Source organism: Chiloscyllium plagiosum, unplaced genomic scaffold, assembly GCF_037043375.1.
Source record: "Chiloscyllium plagiosum isolate Xiang-an unplaced genomic scaffold, Cpla_swu_hap1 HiC_scaffold_21, whole genome shotgun sequence".
Lineage (NCBI taxonomy): Eukaryota > Metazoa > Chordata > Chondrichthyes > Orectolobiformes > Hemiscylliidae > Chiloscyllium > Chiloscyllium plagiosum.
The window spans coordinates 12087398-12105945 of NW_028270159.1; the positions used below are offsets into that span (position 1 = coordinate 12087398).

The 18548-nt window shown below is 42.8% G+C and overlaps 1 protein-coding gene across 5 annotated transcripts in view; it reads left to right on the top strand.

The window, feature by feature from the left end:
* Positions 1–18548, top strand: part of camsap1b (calmodulin regulated spectrin-associated protein 1b) — a 110260-nt gene that overhangs the window by 81244 nt on the left and 10468 nt on the right. For all 5 annotated transcript variants that reach the window (XM_043720467.2, XM_043720468.2, XM_043720469.2 and 2 more), the window contains 3 exons: positions 625–3187; positions 8934–9070; positions 10613–10821. In XM_043720467.2, coding sequence (XP_043576402.2) covers positions 625–3187; positions 8934–9070; positions 10613–10821 — 2909 coding nt within the window. The remainder of the gene's footprint in view (positions 1–624; positions 3188–8933; positions 9071–10612; positions 10822–18548) is intronic.

Below are 18548 nucleotides of genomic sequence, written 5' to 3' on the forward strand. Positions count from 1 at the left end.
AGGCAGATTTCACTGTTTCCATAATGCAGGCAGTGTGCCTAAAACAAATCCTGGAATGTATTTATCTTCAATTTCAATTGGTATTTGTCAATTATCAGTTCCAGAATGATGATATACATTTTCAAATGGTGCAACTTATAAATCCAATTTTGCAACAGACTTTTATTGCTGTGCACTGGCTCCCTCTGCAGCATGCTCTAAGCAAAACCAGCCTTCAGTATTTATTTATTAATGAATGAAGATGAAACATGTTTCTTAGGATGCAGTTATTTGCAACAGAACTACCACTGTCACTCATTTTTCGTAACTTGAGTATTTCCCACTTATATAATGTTGGGAAATTGTATACATTACCGTAGTGAGTATAACTTTATATAAATGAATAAGTCTTTTAGTTATTATCTTTCACCTATTTCGTTGGTATCTATTATAGTCGCAGTATAGTTAATTTTACTTTTCTCTCTTTATTTAAACTGGTACAGCATGTATTCTTCTTCTAATTCGCAATATAATAAATCTACAGAATATGTTTACGAACAGTCCCATCAATAGATACATTTTCACAATACATGAATGTATACATTGTTCAGGTCTTGTGGCTAAAGCTGTTCATTCTTTTTTCAGACCCTTGTCTCAGCCGACACCATTTGCCCTTCATTATGCAACTGACAGTGATGTAGATGCTGGCTCTGGAGATAGCATCAGCCTGGCCAGGTCCATTAGCAAAGACAGTCTTGCATCCAATATAGTCAATGTAACCCCAAAGCATCAGTCTCAGCTACTGTCTCCACCTGCAGAAAGCAATGGGAAAAGCTTGCTAAAGAATGTTGACATGGATGATGAGGATGATGAGGAACTTATTGCAATAATTAAGTCAGATGGAGAGCTGCTTAACAATTCTGATCTTGAGTTACAAAGTGTTTCGTCAAAAGTCACAAGTCAAACCTTGCCATCAAAGTCTCCCAAAAGACTGCAAAATGACATTGAAGTAGCAAACCAATCTGGTGGATTCTTTTTAGAACCTTTAATGCCTGCAGTCTTAAAACCAGCCAAGGAAAATCTCCTCATTGTTAACAAGTATGAAGAATGTGGAGAGCGAAGATGCAGACCTTCCTCAACAAAGAGAATAACAGATGGACAGTTGCCTTCAACACGCAAAAAAGCAGAAAATGTCAATATGGAGTCAGATATTAGCAGGACTTTCACTCCTATAACCAGCTCTGACTTTATTGTAGTGTCTGACTCAGCCAGTGAAAAGACACGGCGACATCTTGAAGAATCCGGAGTTTCCTTAAGTAATTTTAGGCCTTTAGCTAGTAGTAGTGTTGAAGCTGCAACTCAGGGGGAATCTGGGGGCTTCTTCCTTCATACTGGTGATCTTGAAGAAGGGTTGGATGGTATGTCAATAAATAATGAAACCACTGTGGGAAACAGTAAACCGCATGACACAACATGGATTATGAATATGCAAGATTCTGATTCAGAAGTGCTAGATATGGAAGAGGCTGACCAAGACCTAGTTACTGATGAGGAGGTCCAACAAGTCAGAAGTGGGTACAGTGGAGAAGAGGAGTCTAGAAAATTGCATCATGATATGAAGGTGAAGGAACATGAGGACAAGGATGGTGCCAGTGGTCGTTCCAGTCCTTGTCTGAGTACAATTTCACAAGCTAGCAGCACGTCCATGACCAGTACCAGTATTAGAATGACCAACTTTGCTGAGCGTAAGCTACAAAGACTTAACAGTGCTGAGGCAAAATCTAGTGCAAGTAGTTCTCAAAAGACCACTCCAGATGGGTCAGAATGTTGCCCTTTACCCATGATGACATGGAGGCAGAAACGAGAACAGAGTCCCAATAGACAGACCAAAGACAGTGCTCAGATGCTGGCTTCCGAACTTGTGCAACTTCACATGCAGCTTGAGGAGAAACGCAGAACAATTGAAGCTCAGAAAAAGAAAATGGAAGCACTCTCTGCCAGACAGCGGCTAAAATTGGGCAAAGCTGCTTTCTTACATATTGTTAAAAAGGGGAAGAATGAAGGGATTCCTCAACCACTTAAGCCTGAATACCTTGCAAAGGAAGCTGAGCTTCCAAGTAATGAGGAAACTGTTGCTCTAGTATGCCAGTCACCTAGAGCAGATGAAGATCTTGTGAACAAAGAAGCCAAAGAAGATTACTTAAAACAGCTGGAAGAAGGAGGGGCGAAAGATTTACGTGAGAAAATCACAGAAAATGATATCCAAGAAAGCATTGCGGCAGTTAGGCAGCGATGGTTAAAGGAATCTTCACAGGCTGCTCAAGATGTTGACAAGAACAAAGTGAATTCTAATGGTTTTGAGGAAGGCATAGCAGATGTTGATATGAACGAATATAATCGGTCTATTGAGAAACTTAACGAAACGCTGAGCAACCTTCAGTTCGAGATGCACAAGCTTTCGCAGCAGCAAGAACTCTTGATGAAGCTTAAGGACCAGGCACCAATCACACCCCTACCAAATGTTAATCGCAATCTGCAGGACCAAAAGTTCAGGCAAGCTGTACAGGTCGTGGAACCTCTATCACCCACAGGGGGTAGTCTACCACAAGCTATACGTAAACAGCCACGCAGCGCTCCATTGAAAAGTCCTCGTTCAGCAAGGCCAACAGACTTAAAAGTGCCTCGGGATTCTAAAATGCAAGGCTCTTTTCGGATTATCACACCCACACACAATGTTGAAACTCTACCCCATCTACGACCGTCTCCAGGTAGTAAACCATTAAAGTCTGAGATTGATGATAATACTGTTGATGGTAGTGTTAGCACAGGAACTTCTACAGAGCATATGTCTGAAAGGACAAAGGATGCTGATGGCCTAAAGGAAGGTGATGAAGGTAACCAGCGGACATTGGTGCTTTCAACAACCCAAAAAGACAGTTATAATTATTTCTATGAACAAATTAACACTGAGGCAGTAATTAGCACCCCCAAAAAAGCTGAATATCCATCACTTATCTCTTCGGATAGATCAGGAAAGGAGAATATTCCTATTGAGGAACAAACCAAAAACAAGGCAAACCTCATTGAAGTGGATATCTCTGAACTGAAAGCACCAACAGAAGGCGAAACATCTGAAAGTCAAGGCCTTTCCACCAGTCATGTGATCTGTGAATCTGATCAGAAGTCTGGATTAGGCTTTTTCTTCAAGGTTAGTCATACTTGAACTTAAAATAAACTTTAATAATTTTACACTGTTCACAAGATAACATTTGTCTTTCAGGAAAGTATTTTTCTACATGGTGGTTAATTATTTCTGATTTCTTGTCACCTGAGTGCTCTGACTTCATTGATTTAAGTAGGTGCTGAAGGTCCTGTTGCACTTTTTGGAAAATGGGCACTGAGTTCTCCCATATTGCAACCAGGATTCCTTTGCCAACTAACAATGAAAATAGATCAATTGGTTACTTTTTACTTTGCTGTTTGTGAATTTTATCATATATTAAATGTCACATTTTCCTGAGTGACAACTGATGTAAGAAATTGCTTTTATGAAATAAATACATACAAAGTCCTTTGGGATGCTTTCAAGAGCCATTATAAGACACTATAAGCAAAAACTTATTACCATGTACATGGAATTAATTTCATTCTCACAAGGACCACTTAATTCTGTGCTACAGACATGGAGTTGTTAGGCTGTGTAACACCTGTTATTATTTGAGTTCCTCAGGAATTTGAATGAAATTTCGTGAAGTGTCCTTTTCTATTGATCACCCTCAAAGTCGCTTTAAAATAATATCCATAGTATTCTTTGAACTCTTAAGGAAATACTGAACAAATGTTAATATTTCAGAGCAAGGAATCTTTCAGCAAATAATTTATCCCCTGAATCCCCAAAGCCTGTCACGCATTTGCAAGGCACAAGTGGAGAGTGTGATTGAATATTCTCCACTTGCTAGAATGAGTGCAATTCCAGCAACACTTGAAGCTTGATACCATCCAGAACAAAGCAGCTCGCTTGATTGGTACCACATCCTCACTCTCCACCTGTGATGCTCAGTAGCAGCAGTGTGTATATTTACAAGATGCACTTCAGAAATCCTCTAAGGCTCCGTAGACAGCATCATCCAAATCAATGACCGCACCTAAGTATCTGCTGCCTTTGTATTTCTACATGAGTGTAACACCACCTGCAACTAAGAAGCCTTAGTAGCATAAACATACAAGAGGCATCTAGGCATACAAGTCTACCGTTCCCTGAAAATGGCAACGCAAGTGGATAAGGTGGTCAAGAAGGCATATAACATGCTTGCCTACATTGGCTTGTAGCACCTGAAGCATTTATTTATGAGCACTCGCTCATTGCAGTTGGTAGAACTTGTTATTGAGTTCTGCTGGCAAATAAGTGAGTATGTTACCAGATACAGTTGTTGATGCAATGCTACCTGAATCTGATAAAATGAAGTACTGATGCTAATGGTTCACCGTTAGTATCAGAAAACTACAAATTCGAGGGATTATGTCTTCTCAATAGCATTCCATTTTGTCAAGTTACTGTTCAACAAACTTTGTTCCTATATGTGTGCTCATTTAGTGTCACGATTTTGCTCATGCTATTTTGATGTGTAAAATGCATTGGCAGCACAGTACAGTACACGATGTCCATTTTAGAAATTGGAAAGTTTGTTGCATAGTTTGGATATGCTTTTATTGACATTTTTGGAGCTGTGTTGCACCATGAATTAGGCTGCTGTGGTTCTGTTCGCCGAGCTGGAAGTTTTTGTTGCAAACGTTTCGTCCCCTGTCTAGGTGACATCCTCGGTGCTTGGGAGCCTCCTGTGAAGCGCTTCTGTGGTGATTCCTCCGGCATTTATAGTGGCCTATCCCTGTCGCTTCCAGTTGTCAGTTTCAGCTGTCCGCTGTAGTGGCCGGTATATTGGGTCCAGGTCAATGTGTTTGTTGATGGAGTTTGTGGATGAGTGCCATGCTTCTAGGAATTGCCTGGCTGTTCTTTGTTTCGCTTGCCCTATAATGGTAGTGTTGTCCCAGTCAAATTCATGTTGCTTGTCGTCTGCGTGTGTGGCTACTAGGGATAGCTGGTCGTGTCGTTTCGTGGCTAGTTGATGTTCGTGGATGCAGATCGTTAGCTGTCTTCCTGTTTGCCCTATATAGTGTTTTGTGCAGTCCTTGCATGGGATTTTATACACTACATTAGTTTTGCTCATGCTGGGTATTGGGTCCTTCGTTTTGGTGAGTTGTTGTCTGAGAGTGGCTGTTGGTTTGTGTGCTGTTATAAGTCCTAGTGGTCGCAGTAGTCTGGCCGTCATTTCAGAGATGTTCTTGATGAAAGGGAATCCCTCTGTCTTAATGGCGCCTTTTTGTCTCATCCATTTTAAATATTTTAACTGTAAAACCACTTGAGACAGCTTCTTGCAAGTTCCTCTGTCGTGAACACTTTCTCTATCACCTTGAAAGGCAGTTAGCTGCTTTTGCAGTGCTGGAATATTCTTCCATTCGTTCCTCAAGCTTGGAGAGAGAGCCTGCCCACTCATTCTTCACTGGGTGATGAAACCTTCTGGCCACTGTCTGATCCAGATATATGACCATTCTCCTGAGTGCAGGCTTTTGACTCCCATTGATACTGATGGTGGGTCCTGATGCCCGTGGGCTAATCCTGTCCTGGGTAGTAAAGCCAGACACTTATGCTAATAAGCGTTAAATATGAGTTCAGAGAATTTCAGCACCACTCTTTAAAAAAGATGTGAAGACTTTGCGGACTTTTGCTGAACTGATTCCAGGAAAATGGATTGTAGTTGTCCAGGTGGACTGCAGTAGCTGTGGTTGTTCTTGGAGAAGGCTGAGAGGAAATTTGCTAAATATGTTTAAATCAAGGTTTACAATAGTGATTGAAGAGAAACTATTACCTGTGGCTGAAGGGTTGATAGCCAGAGAGAACAGATTTAAGATCTTGGCAAAAGCACCAAAGGTGAATGGGGAAATGCTTTTTTCATGTAATCTGATCAAAGATTTGGTATGCACTTACATTGTGCAAACTAATTCAGTATTACTTTCCAAAATGCAATTGGGTAAATACTTAAAGGAAAATAAATACTGGAATATGGGGTGCCTGGTACATACAACTAATCAGATTGTCTTTCAGAAAAGCTGGCGCAGTCTCAGTGGGCTGAAGGACTTATGTATTATTTAATACAGTGGCACACAGCAGTCTTGTGAGAAAAGTTACTATTTGTGGAAGAAACAGGCCAGTAGCAGCAAGGATTGCTGAGGGATAAGAAACAAAGGGTAATGGTTAATGGCTATTTTTCAAGTTATAGGAAGGTTTATAGTGGAGTTCACAGATGGTCAATTTTGTGAGTCTTGCTCATCCTGGTTGTCTATTAATTATCTAGACCTTGGTGTGCATGGGATAGTTTCCAGTTTGTGGATGATACCAAACATGGAAGCATTACAAATTGTGAGGGGGGGGGGAGTGAGAAACTACAAATTGGAATATTAGGTGACTGGGCAAATAATTGATAGATAAAGTTAAATGTGGAAAGGTATGCAGTGATGAATTTTGGTTGAAAACAAAACATGGAACTGTAGTGTAAAATAAGATGTGCAAGAATAGAGAAAACTGGGTGTATACATCACAAAAGTCACAACACCTGGCAGCGCAGGTAGACTGAGCAGTTAATAAGGAGGAGAAAGTGAGGTCTGCAGATGCTGGAGATCAGAGCTGAAAATGTGTTGCTGGAAAAGCGCAGCAGGTCAGGCAGCATCCAGGGAACAGGAGAATCGATGTTTCGGGCATAAGCCCTTCAGGAATTCCTGAAGAAGGGCTTATGCCCGAAACGTCGATTCTCCTGTTCCCTGGATGCTGCCTGACCTGCTGCGCTTTTCCAGCAACACATTTTCAGCTCTGAGCAGTTAATAAAGCACACAGTATCCTAGGCTTTATTAATAGACATGTGTTGTACAGGAGCAAGGAGGTTATGCTTAACTGTACAATACACTAGTTAAGCCTCAGCTGGAATATTGTTACAATTCTGGGTTCTGCACATACAACGAATGCAATTGTATCTGAGAGATTTCAGAAGAGGTTTTGCAAGAACGGTTCCAGGGATAATGAAGATAGATTGCTAAAATTTAGTTAATGTTCCGGGTCCAGTGACCCTTCTTCAGAACGGTTCTCTGTTTTCTCTCCGTGAATGCTGCCAGACCTGATTTTTTTTCCAGCAGTTTCTGTTTTTGTTTGATTTCCAGCAACTGCAAATTTTTTTTGATAAAGTTGGGACTGTTTCTTTGGATGGTAGAATCTCTACAGTGTGGAAACAGGCCATTTAGCCTATCAAGTCCACACCAACCCTCCAAAGAGCATCTCGCCCCCCTATCTTATCCCTGCATTTTCCATGGCTAATGCCTGCACATGTCTGAACACCTAAGGGTCCATTTTTAGCATGACCAATCCATCTAACCTGCACATCTTCGGATTGTGGGAGGAAACCAGGGCACCCAGAGGAAACCCACTCAGACACAGGGTGAATGTGCAAACTTTAGACAGTCACCCAAGGCTGGATTCAAACGTGGGTCCCTGGTGCTGTGAAACAGCAGTGCTAACCAATAACTAACAAGCTTACGCCAAGAAGGCTAAGAGGAGATTTGGTAGAAGATTTCAAAATCGCAAGGACTGAACAGAGTACATAGTGAAAAGCAGTTTCACCTCATTAAAGGATCGCAAATGAGAGAGCAGGGATATAAGATGATTAGCAAAAGCAACTATGCTGTGTGAAAGAACACACTCTGTAATTGTGGTAAAGGCAGGGCATTTGCTGATATTTTTTCTGAAGTAACTATATTCAGGGTTACAGGGGCAAGGCAAGAGAATGACACTCAGTCATAATGCTTATTCACTGAGGTATTGCACGCATGATGGGCTGAATAGTCCTCTTTTGAACTGTAACAATCTAGTGATTTACTAAGTGTTACAACAGTATTGTAATTTTGTTTGGTTGCATTTCATTTGAGGGATATTTTCTGATAAATTGAACCTTTAATCCATTTGTAAAGTGTTTTATTTTGTAGTTTGGTGCAAACATGCTACAGTCAGCCAAAAATAGGTCAGTATACCTCTGATGTAAAAGCCAGGTGCTGCTTAAAACAGTTTGAAAGTTAAATGATGGTAGAAACCATCATTTATTTTCCAGAAATTGCAAGATTAACTATCCAAAAGCCAAAATGTCTGACATTTTTGTGTGTTGAATATGAAGAACTCCATTTAATCTTGACTTTGTGGTGTTCTGAGTTCAGACGTTTGGCCGTCTGCGAAAGTGTAGTAAGTGTAATAAAAATATTTCTGCTTAAATGCCACCAAGTGGTGAGAGTTGAGAAACTGCATCTCCTCAATTTACAAGGTAATATACAGTACACTACTGTAGTGTCAAAAATTAGGCAACACAATATTCACTAGTAGCCCTATACCTTTCTATTACTTCAGTGTAAGCAGAGACCTACAAAAATTGAATGGATTTTCGATGGAAGTACTAAGTCCTTTCATTTTCCAGATAGCCAAAGGTGTTTTAGAAAGGACGCGACTATTGTTGTTGCATGCTTTTTATTTACTTGCCACTGATAATTTACAAGCATGTTCCAATCTGCAAATGTCCCTTAACAATTAGTAATTAAACTCCGTGTTCTGAGGAGAGATATTTACAGCAATTATATTTTATGACTTTAAAAGAATGGGGCAATTCCACTTCAGAGTAGAATAACAAAGCATGTTGCTTGATAAATGGTTCTGTCATTGCAAGATAGCCATGGGATATATTTCAGAATGTACGAGAAGATATTTGAAATTAGTTTTTGCAATTGTGTGCCAGTCTAAAGTTATGATTGATAGTTTTCATCTTGTGCCTATTGTGCCTACCCTGTTGTTCATTCTTTGCTCCCTGCAGGATGATCAGAAAGCGGAAGATGAGTTGGCAAAGAAACGGGCTGCATTCCTTTTAAAACAGCAGCGCAAAGCAGAGGAAGCTCGCTTACGAAGACAGCAGCTGGATGCTGAAATAGAGCAGAAACGCGATGAAGCAAGGTGAGGCATCGTTGAGTTTTAAATAGAACTACAGATATTGCTCGTAGTATCAGATACGACCCCAGTGGTTCTGTGCTATAAGCTGGAAGTTAAAATCCGTTAAAAACTACTGATTTGTGATCTTTACTGCATTGAAACCTATTTTTGCCAATAATTAAGATGCAAGGGAAGACAACTGTTAAAGAACATGTGATATAAGTTGAACCGTAACATTTGAAATAGTTATTGATAAAACAGTTCACTTGGGTTAAGCCCATCGAAATTATGAGAATGTAACACTTTCTATTCTGATAAATGTACTGCTTGCTTTCAATAAACACCTGTTTCCTGGTTTGACTCTTATTTGCAGAGTTTTCTTCAACTTTAGTAACTAAGCAGTCGGCTTAAGTTTTATAGTGCTGCTCTAAAGTAATTGGTTATTCTGCTCCCAGATTTACCATAGTTTCTTTTAAACTAGCCTTTGATCTAATTTTGATCTAATTTCTCCTGTCCTCATTGCTGTTTAACTTCCTTTTAAATTATGCAATGTATTTTTGCCATATCTGATCAGAGAGCTTGGCTATGTCATTATTATTGAGGCATCCTTTTCACAAAGGCTGCTCAGTATAGTAGAGTTAATTTTCCCTCTGCACTCTACTTCATTTCTCCCAGAAGTTTCCAGTCCACCAAAAGGAGGCATGAATAGAGATGTAGTGAAGGGATGAAATTATACTTGGGTGTATAAAGGAATTTATCAGGAATGAGTGGGGGACCCAAGGGAGCTGAGAGGTAAAAGGGAGAGGGATGGAGCTGGGGAGCAAGGTAGCTGGGAATGCAATAGGTAGATGAAGGTGGGGGGGGTGGGGGTGATGGTGATCGGTCGGAGTGGAAGGTGGAGCAGACAGGTGAAAAGAAAGATGGATGTTTCAAGAGGGCGGTGCTGAGTTTGGAATAATTAATGGAAGGATCCTTTGGGGCCTTGGATGGACCACACAGGATCAATGTCGATTTCATCAGTTTCCTGTGTGGTCCATCCAAGGCCCCAAAGGATCCTTCCATATCCGGCAGAGATTTTCCTGCTCCTCCAAACACTTCATCTACTGCGTCCGTTACTCTCAGTGTGGTCCCCTTTGCATTGGAGAGACAGGACACCAACTTACAGAACATTTCAGAGAACATGTCTGGGACAGATACACCAATCAACCCCACTGCCTTGTGGTCGAACACTTCAGCTCCCCCTCCCACTCTGCCAAGGACTACAAGTCCTGGGCCACCTCCACCACTAAATTCTAGCCACCTGACACCTAAGAAAGAACCCCTCAACTTCTGCCTTGGGACCCTCCAACCACATGGGATTAATGTCAATAATACCCAGGGCATTGCCTTACCTAAATTGCTTAAAAACCTAGGTATTTATTTTCAGTACAAAAGCTAAAAATGTTGTTTTTTCAAAATGTATTATCAAGTGATTTTCTATTCAGGGTCTTTACAAATGTATATTTGACTTGTGATCTTCACAATACACTCCTGTTAAAAACATCTAAGTCATTTTTGTTTTAAAAGGCGCAAAGCTGAAGAAGACCGGATTCGTAAAGAAGAGGAGAAAGCACGGAGAGAGTTGATCAAACAGGAGTATCTGCGGCGTAAACAACAACAAATTCTTGAGGAACAAGGACTTGTTAAACCCAGGCCTAAAGTTAAGAAGCAGCGCCCAAAATCAGTGCATCGGGAGGAATCTTCTAGCGAACCCCCATCTCAATATCCTTCTACCCGTAAGTCAAAATGAAGCAGGAAATTGTATGATAGAATCCCTACAGTGTGGAAGCAGGCCATTCGGTCATCAGGAGCACACCGATCCTCCAGCATCCCATCCAGGCCCATCTCCTGTCCTATAGCCCTGTATTTCTCATGGCTAACCCATCTAACCTGCACATCCCTGGACACTCCATCTAATTGCACATATTTGGACTGTGGGAGGAAACCGGAGCACCCAGAGAAAACCCATGTAGACAGGAGGAGAACATGCAAACTCCACCCAGATAGTAGCCTGAGGCTAGAATTGAACTCCGGTCCCTGGTGCTGTGAGGCAGCAGTGCTAACTACTGAGCCACTATGTCCCCAAAATATTATAAATATCAGATTTTCAGACGTTGTAAATGCCTACTGTTATTGTATCAGTGTGAAGTCGATATAGTTGAACATTGAGATTAAAAATAATGCAGTGTAACTCTGCAATGTGTTTTTGCTCTGACTTGCAATTGCATTACAACTTATTTTCATAAGATTCCCATGCTGTGCTGTGTTCTCATTGCATTTTGAGTTGGCACGAGACCAGTATAATCATATATTGCAAAATTCAGTTCTAAAAGTATCAGTATGACTGTTTAGGTTACCCTTAAAGCTAAACGTCAACACATTCATTATTGTGCATGCGTTTTTGAAATGGTAGCTGAAATCCATATTCGACCCACCCCCACCAACCGCTTTTTTAACATACCTCTTTATAGAAATTGAAATGGTACCACATGTTTAAGGTACCTATTTTGCTATTAGAGAATATCTTCCAACTCAGGCAGCGGTTCCCTGTCAATTCTTTCAAAGTGTGGATTTTCAATAATAGATGTCTAAACTCTGCTGTCCTAGTCAAGTGAATACAGACTGCCATGATTGCGGATCCAAATCAACTAATTAGTAATTACCTTGATAATCTGCAAACAAATTATAGGTGCAAACTGTATGCAAATGACTTCGAATGCAAATTCTGCACATCCTGGGAAAGTTCCTTCAAGGTGGAAAGTAGCAGGTTTGACCAAACTATTTAAGGGATGGAGAGAGAAAATGGAGCACTTCAAGCCTGTTAGTTTAACATTGGTATGGTTGGGGAAAATGTTAGAAACAATTATAAAGGATGTGATAACTAGACACTTAAAAACTGTATAATTGGGCAGAGTCAGCATGGATTTCTGAAGGGGCAGGCATGTTTGACAGATCTCTTGGGAGTTTTTTTGAAGATGTTACTTGTGCCATCAATAAAGGAGAACAAGTGAATGTAGTATATTTGGATTTTCAGAAGGCTTTTGACAGGACATTAGTAAGCAAATTTGAGAACACAAAGCATTGGGAGTAATATGCAGTTATGAATTGAGAGTGGTTTAACAAACAGAAAACCGTAAGAATAAACAGGCCATTTTTAGGATGGCAATCTGTCACTAGTAGGGTAATGAAAAGATCACTGCTGGGGCTGAAGTTGTTCATAATTGCGAGAAAATTATTTGGTGGAGTCCAAAGAAATTTACACATTTGCTAATGGTGCAGTTCCTCTCAATTTTGGAAGTTCTCAGGAAGACACAAGGAGACTTCAAAGGGATTTGGGCAGGCTGAGTGAATAGACAAGGGTATGGTAGGTAGAATATAATGTGAACAAGTATGAAGTTTTTTTGATAGGAAAAAACGCAAAGACTGCGTACTTTTTAAGTGGTGACAGGTTCGGGAGTGTTGATGTCCAAAAGCAGTGGGTGCCTTTTGTTGATGAGTCACAGAAAGCTAACCTACAGTTGCAACAACCAGTTTGAAAGGCAGATATATGTTGGCCTTCATCACAAAAGTAAAGCTGACTTGGTCCAAATGAATGAAGCCTTGGTGAAACTGCAGTTGGAGTATTCTGTACAGTTTTGGTCACCTTGCGCTGGAGTATAGCAGTGGTTTGCCACCTTATTTCTTAAGGTAGCAGATTGAGGAAACAGGGCCTGTATTGAAGGCTGTGTAAGTTCAATCATTTGAGCATGTTCAAGACTGAAATCGATAGATTTCTGAATGCTAGTGACATCAGTGGATCTGGGGATAACAATGTGGCATGATCTGTTGAATGGTAGAGGCTCATTGGACTAAATAGTTGCCTCCTCCTCCAATGTTCCTATCTTCTAGGTGGAAAAGTGGGTGAAAGAATCCTTAGATTCTTTTAGTCAAAGAGTCATAAAGCATGGAAACAGACCCTTTGGCACAACTCACCCATGCTGACCAAGGTTCCTAAACTGACTGAGTCTCATTTGCCTGTGTTTGACCCTCTCGACCTTTCCTTTCCATGTATTTTTCCAAATTTCCTTTAAATTTTGTCATTGTATCTGCTTCTTCTATTTCCTTTGGCAGCTCGTTCCATTAATGCACCACCTTTCGTGTGAAAAAGATGCCCCTCTGTTCCCTTTTAAATCTTTCCCCTCTCACCTTAATTTATGCTCTCTAGTTTTAGATTCCTCTACCCTGGGGAAAAGTCTTTGGATATTAACCTTATCTATGTCTCTCATGATTTGAGAAACCCTATCAGGTTACTCCTCAACCTCTTAACACCCCAGGGAAAAAAGTCCTGGCCTATTCAACCTCTCCTTATAACTCTCACTATCCAGTCTCGATAATGTCCTTATAAATATTTTTTAAACCCTTTCCAGTTTAGTAACAGCCTTCTTTCAACAGAGTGACCAGAATTGTACGCAATACTCCAAATGTGGCCTCACCAACGTTTTGTGCAGCCGTAACATGATGTCCCAACTCCTGTACTGTCTTTCACCTGATGAAAACAAGCATGCCAAAAGCCGCCTTCATCACCCTACCTAACTGTGAGGCCACTTTCAAGAAGTATGTAACTGCACCCCTTGGTCTGTTTATTTGACAATGCTCCCCAGGGCCCTACCATTAACTATATAAGTCCTGCCCTGGTTTGTCTGACCAAAATGCAACACTACATTTATCTGAATTAAACTCCATCTGCCATTCCTCAGCCCACTGGTGCCTCAGTTGATCAATATACCCATTGTACTCTTGAGATAACCTTCTTAGTGAGATAATGCCCACTATACTACCAATTTTGATGTCATCCACAAACTTACTAACCATACCTCAAATATTCTCATCCACGTTGTTTGTATAAATAACAAACAGCAGTGGACCCAGCACCAATCCTTGTGGCACACCGCTGGTCACAGGCTTCCAGTCTGAACAACTCTCTACCACCTCCTGTCTCCTACCAGAAAACCATTTTTATATCCAGTGGGCTAGCTCTCCTGGGACTCCATATGATCTAACATTGCACGGCATGGGCAAGTTGGGTCGACTGGCCTGTTTTCAAGCTGTAAACCTCTGTGACTACTAATGAGCCTGTCATGTGGAACCTTGTTAAAGGCTTTGCTAAAGTCCATGTATGCAGTGTCTACCGCTCTGCCTTCATCTATCTTCTTGGTTTCAGCTGATTGTCGCTATGGCTCCTGATATGTTAGTTTTCCGTAAATGTATTGCTAAAATGGATCAATTATTTTCCTTCATTTTGTATATTACTTGTTTTTTCACATGAATAGTTTATTCAGGAGGAGAACAATGTTAATTTAATAGCAAGGGTTCATTTTTTCTCTTTTAAAATTTTATGAGCATATAAATCATATAGGCCATTTGGCTCTTCAAGGAGAAAGTGAGGACTGCAGATGCTGGAGATCAGAGCTGAAAATGTGTTGCTGGAAAAGCGCAGCAGGTCAGGCAGCATCCAAGGAACAGGAGAATCGATGTTTCGGGCATAAGCCCTTCTTCAGGAATGAGGAAAGTGTGTCCAGCAGGCTCCTGCAATTCCAATGCCCCTCCCCCAAGTCCCTCCTCCCTACCTTTTATCTTAGCCTGCTGGACACACTTTCCTCATTCCTGAAGAAGGGCTTATGCCCGAAACGTCGATTCTCCTGTTCCTTGGATGCTGCCTGACCTGCTGCGCTTTTCCAGCAACACATTTTCAGATTTGGCTCTTCAAGCCTGGTCTGCCAGTTAGTAAGAAAAATGTGTTGCTGGAAAAGCGCAGCAGGTCAGGCAACATCCAAGGAGCAGGAGAATCAACGTTTCGGGCATAAGCCCTTCTTCAGGAATGAGGAGGGTGTGCTAAGCAGGCTAAGATAAAAGGTAGGGAGGAGGGACTTGGGAGAGGGGCATTGGGAGTGCGATAGGTGGAAGGAGGTTAAAGTGAGGGTGATAGGCCGGAGAGGGGGTGAGGGCAGAGAGGTCGGGAAGAAGATTGCAGGTCAAGAAATCGGGGCTGAGTCCGAGGGTTGGGACTGAGATAAGATGGGGGGGGGAGGGAGGGGCAATGAGGAAGTTGGAGAATTCTGCATTCATCCCTTGTGGTTGGAGGATTCCTAGGCGGAAGATGAGGCGCTCTTTCTCCAGGCGTCCTGTTGCCATGGTCTGGCGATGGAGGAGGCCAAGGACCTGCATGTCCTTGGCGAAGTGGGAGGGGGAGTTAAAGTGTTCCACCATGGGGCGGTTGGGCTACTTGGTGCGGGTGTCCCAGAGGTGTTCTCTGAAACGTTCCGCAAATAGGCGGCCTGTCTCTCCAATGTAGAGGAGGCCACATCGGGTGCAGCGGATGCAGTAAATGATATGTGTGGAGGTGCAGGTAAATTTGTGACGGATATGGAAGGATCCCTTGGGGCCTTGGAGGGAAGTAAGGGGGGAGGTGTGGGAGCAAGTTTTGCATTTCTTGCGGTTGCAGGGAAAGGTGCCGGGAGTGGAGGTTGGGTTGGTGTGGGGTGTGGACCTGACGAGGGAGACGCAGAGGGAGCGGTCTTTTCGGAACGCTGATAGGGGTAGGGAGGGAAATATATCCCTCGTGGTGGGGTCCATTTGGAGGTGGTGGAAATGACGACGGATGATACGATGTATCTGGAGGTTGGTGGGGTGGTAGGTGAGGACCAGTGGGGTTCTGTCCTGCTGGCGATTGGAGGGGCGGAGTTCAAGGGCGGAGGAGCGGGAAGTGGAGGAGATGCGGTGGAGAGCATCGTCAACCACGTGTTAGGGGAAATTGCAGTCTTTGAAGAAGGAGGCCATCTGGGTTGTTCGATATTGGAATTGGTCCTCCTGCACTGCACTGGCACCACCCCCCACCTTTTCCTCCGCTCCATCGATGACTGTATCGGCGCTACCTCATGCACCCACGAGGAGGTTGAACAGTTCATCCACTTTACTAACACCTTCCACCCCGACCTCAAATTTACCTGGACCGTCTCAGACTCCTCCCTCCCCTTCCTAGACCTCTCCATTTCTATCTTGGGCGACCGACTCAACACGGACATTTACTATAAACCGACCGACTCCCACAGTTACCTAAATTACACCTCCTCCCACCCTGCCCCCTGTAAAAACGCCATCCCATATTCCCAATTCCTTTGCCTCCGCTGCATCTGCTCCCTGGAGGACCACCTCCAAAGAGACCCCACCACCAAGGATATATTTCCCTCCCCTCCCCTATCAGCGTTCCGGAAAGACCACTCCCTCTGCGACTCCCTCGTCAGATCCACACCCCACACCAACCCAACCTCCACTCCCGGCACCTTCCCCTGCAATCGCAAGAAATGCAAAACTTGTGCCCACACCTCCCCCCTCACTTCCCTCCAAGGCCCCAAGGGATCCTTCCATATCGTCACAAATTCACCTGCACCTCCACACACATCATTTACTGCATCCGCTGCTCCCGATGTGGCCTCCTCTACATTGGGGAGACAGGCCGCCTACTTGCGGAACATTTCAGAGAACACCTCTGGGACACCCGCACCAACCAACCCAACCACCCCATGGCGGAACACTTTAACTCCCCCTCCCACTCCGCCAAGGACATGCAGGTCCTTGGCCTCCTCCATCGCCAGACCATGGCAACATGACGCCTGGAGGAAGAGCGCCTCATATTCTGCCTAGGAATCCTCCAACCACAAGGGATGAATGCAGCTTTCTCCGGCTTCCTCATTTCCCATCCCCCCACCATATCTCAGTCCCAACCCTTGGACTCAGCCCCGCCTTCTCACCTGCAATCTTCTTCCCGACCTCTCCGCCCCCACTCCCTCTCCGGCCTATCACCCTCACCTTAACCTCCTTCCACCTATCGCATTCCCAACACCCCTCCCCCAAGTCCCTCCTCCCTACCTTTTAGCTTAGCCTGCTTGGCACACCCTCCTCATTCCTGAAGAAGGGCTTATGCCTGAAATGTCGATTCTCCTGCTCCTTGGATGTTGCCTGACCTCCTGCGCTTTTCCAGCAACACAGTTTTCGACTCTGATCTCTAGCATCTGCAGTCCTCACTTTCTCCTGCCAGTTAGTAAGGTCATGGCTGATCATCTTGTGTTCTGAATTCCACATTCCTATCTATCCCTGTTAAACGTTGATTTCCTTGTTGAACAATAATCTATCTACCTCTGCCTTAAGAAAAATTAATTGACTCTGCCTCCACACAGAGGGAATAAACTCATCTCTCTGGTAAAACGGCAAAACCTAATTCTAAACTAATGAAGTCCATCTACCAGTTTTTGGCCCATTAGCAACCTACACATCCTTGCTATGTGACCTTCACAGTGTACTTCCTCCCTTTCTTTGTGTGATCTGCAAATTTAGCCATCGTCAGTCATGATACAAATTGTAAAAAATTTGATGGCCCGGCACAAGCCCTTGTGAGGCCCCACACATCATCTGCTGCTGGTTGGACATAAACCATTTGTGCATACTCTGTTTCCAGCCAGGCAGCTAATCTTCTGTCCATTCTACTGTGTTGCCCCCATATTATGAGCTTCTACATTGCACACCTTGTTTGTATAACGTTCTGGAAATGCCTCAGGAAATTCAAGTGCAGCACCTCAAGAAGCTCTCTTATATTCACATCGAAGACCACTGCTTCAAAGAATTCCAATAAATTGATAAACTGGGTGACCATTCTTAAAGGAGAAAGTGAGGTCTGCAGATGCTGGAGATCAAAGTTGAAACTTTATTGCTGGAACAGCACAGCAGGTCAGGCAGCATCCAGGGAACAGGAGATTCGACGTTTCGGGCACAGGCCCTTCTTCAGGAATCAGGCCCTTCTTCAGGCCTGAAGAAGGGCCTGTGCCCGAAACGTCGAATCTCCTGTTCCCTGGATGCTGCCTGACCTGCTGTGCTGTTCCAGCAATAAAGTGACCATTCTTAAAGCAATGCTGACTCTCTCCTATTACCCAATTTTTTCCAAGTGCACACTTATACCTACCTCAATAATTCTAACAACAGATATCCAATTAACTGGCCTATGGACTCTTGTTTACTCCCTCCCTACCTTATTGAATAGAGGGTTGTAGTTGGCATTATCTTTCTAGTCGAACCTTCCTAGAACCTAGTGAATTTTGGAAAATTAACACAAACTATCGTTTATCTCATTTAGCCACGTTTCTCTAAGACCCAAAAATGAAGTCCATCACGCCTAAGAGACTTATCACATTTTGTTGTGTTCAAATTAGACTTTTTGGTGTGCACAAAGAAAATGCAATGGCAAATTTGTAGACTAATGCAAAATTATGTGAAGGCATATAATACGAGTTTTGTCAAAGGCAGTGGAATTTGGATAGTGGACGAAACCTTTGCACTTTAAACAACAGTTTTAAATATTGTAGGCACAGACTTGAAATATGTGTTCATCCATTCTATTAAGGAACCATCTTTAAAGGGGTGAAGAGCCAACTCT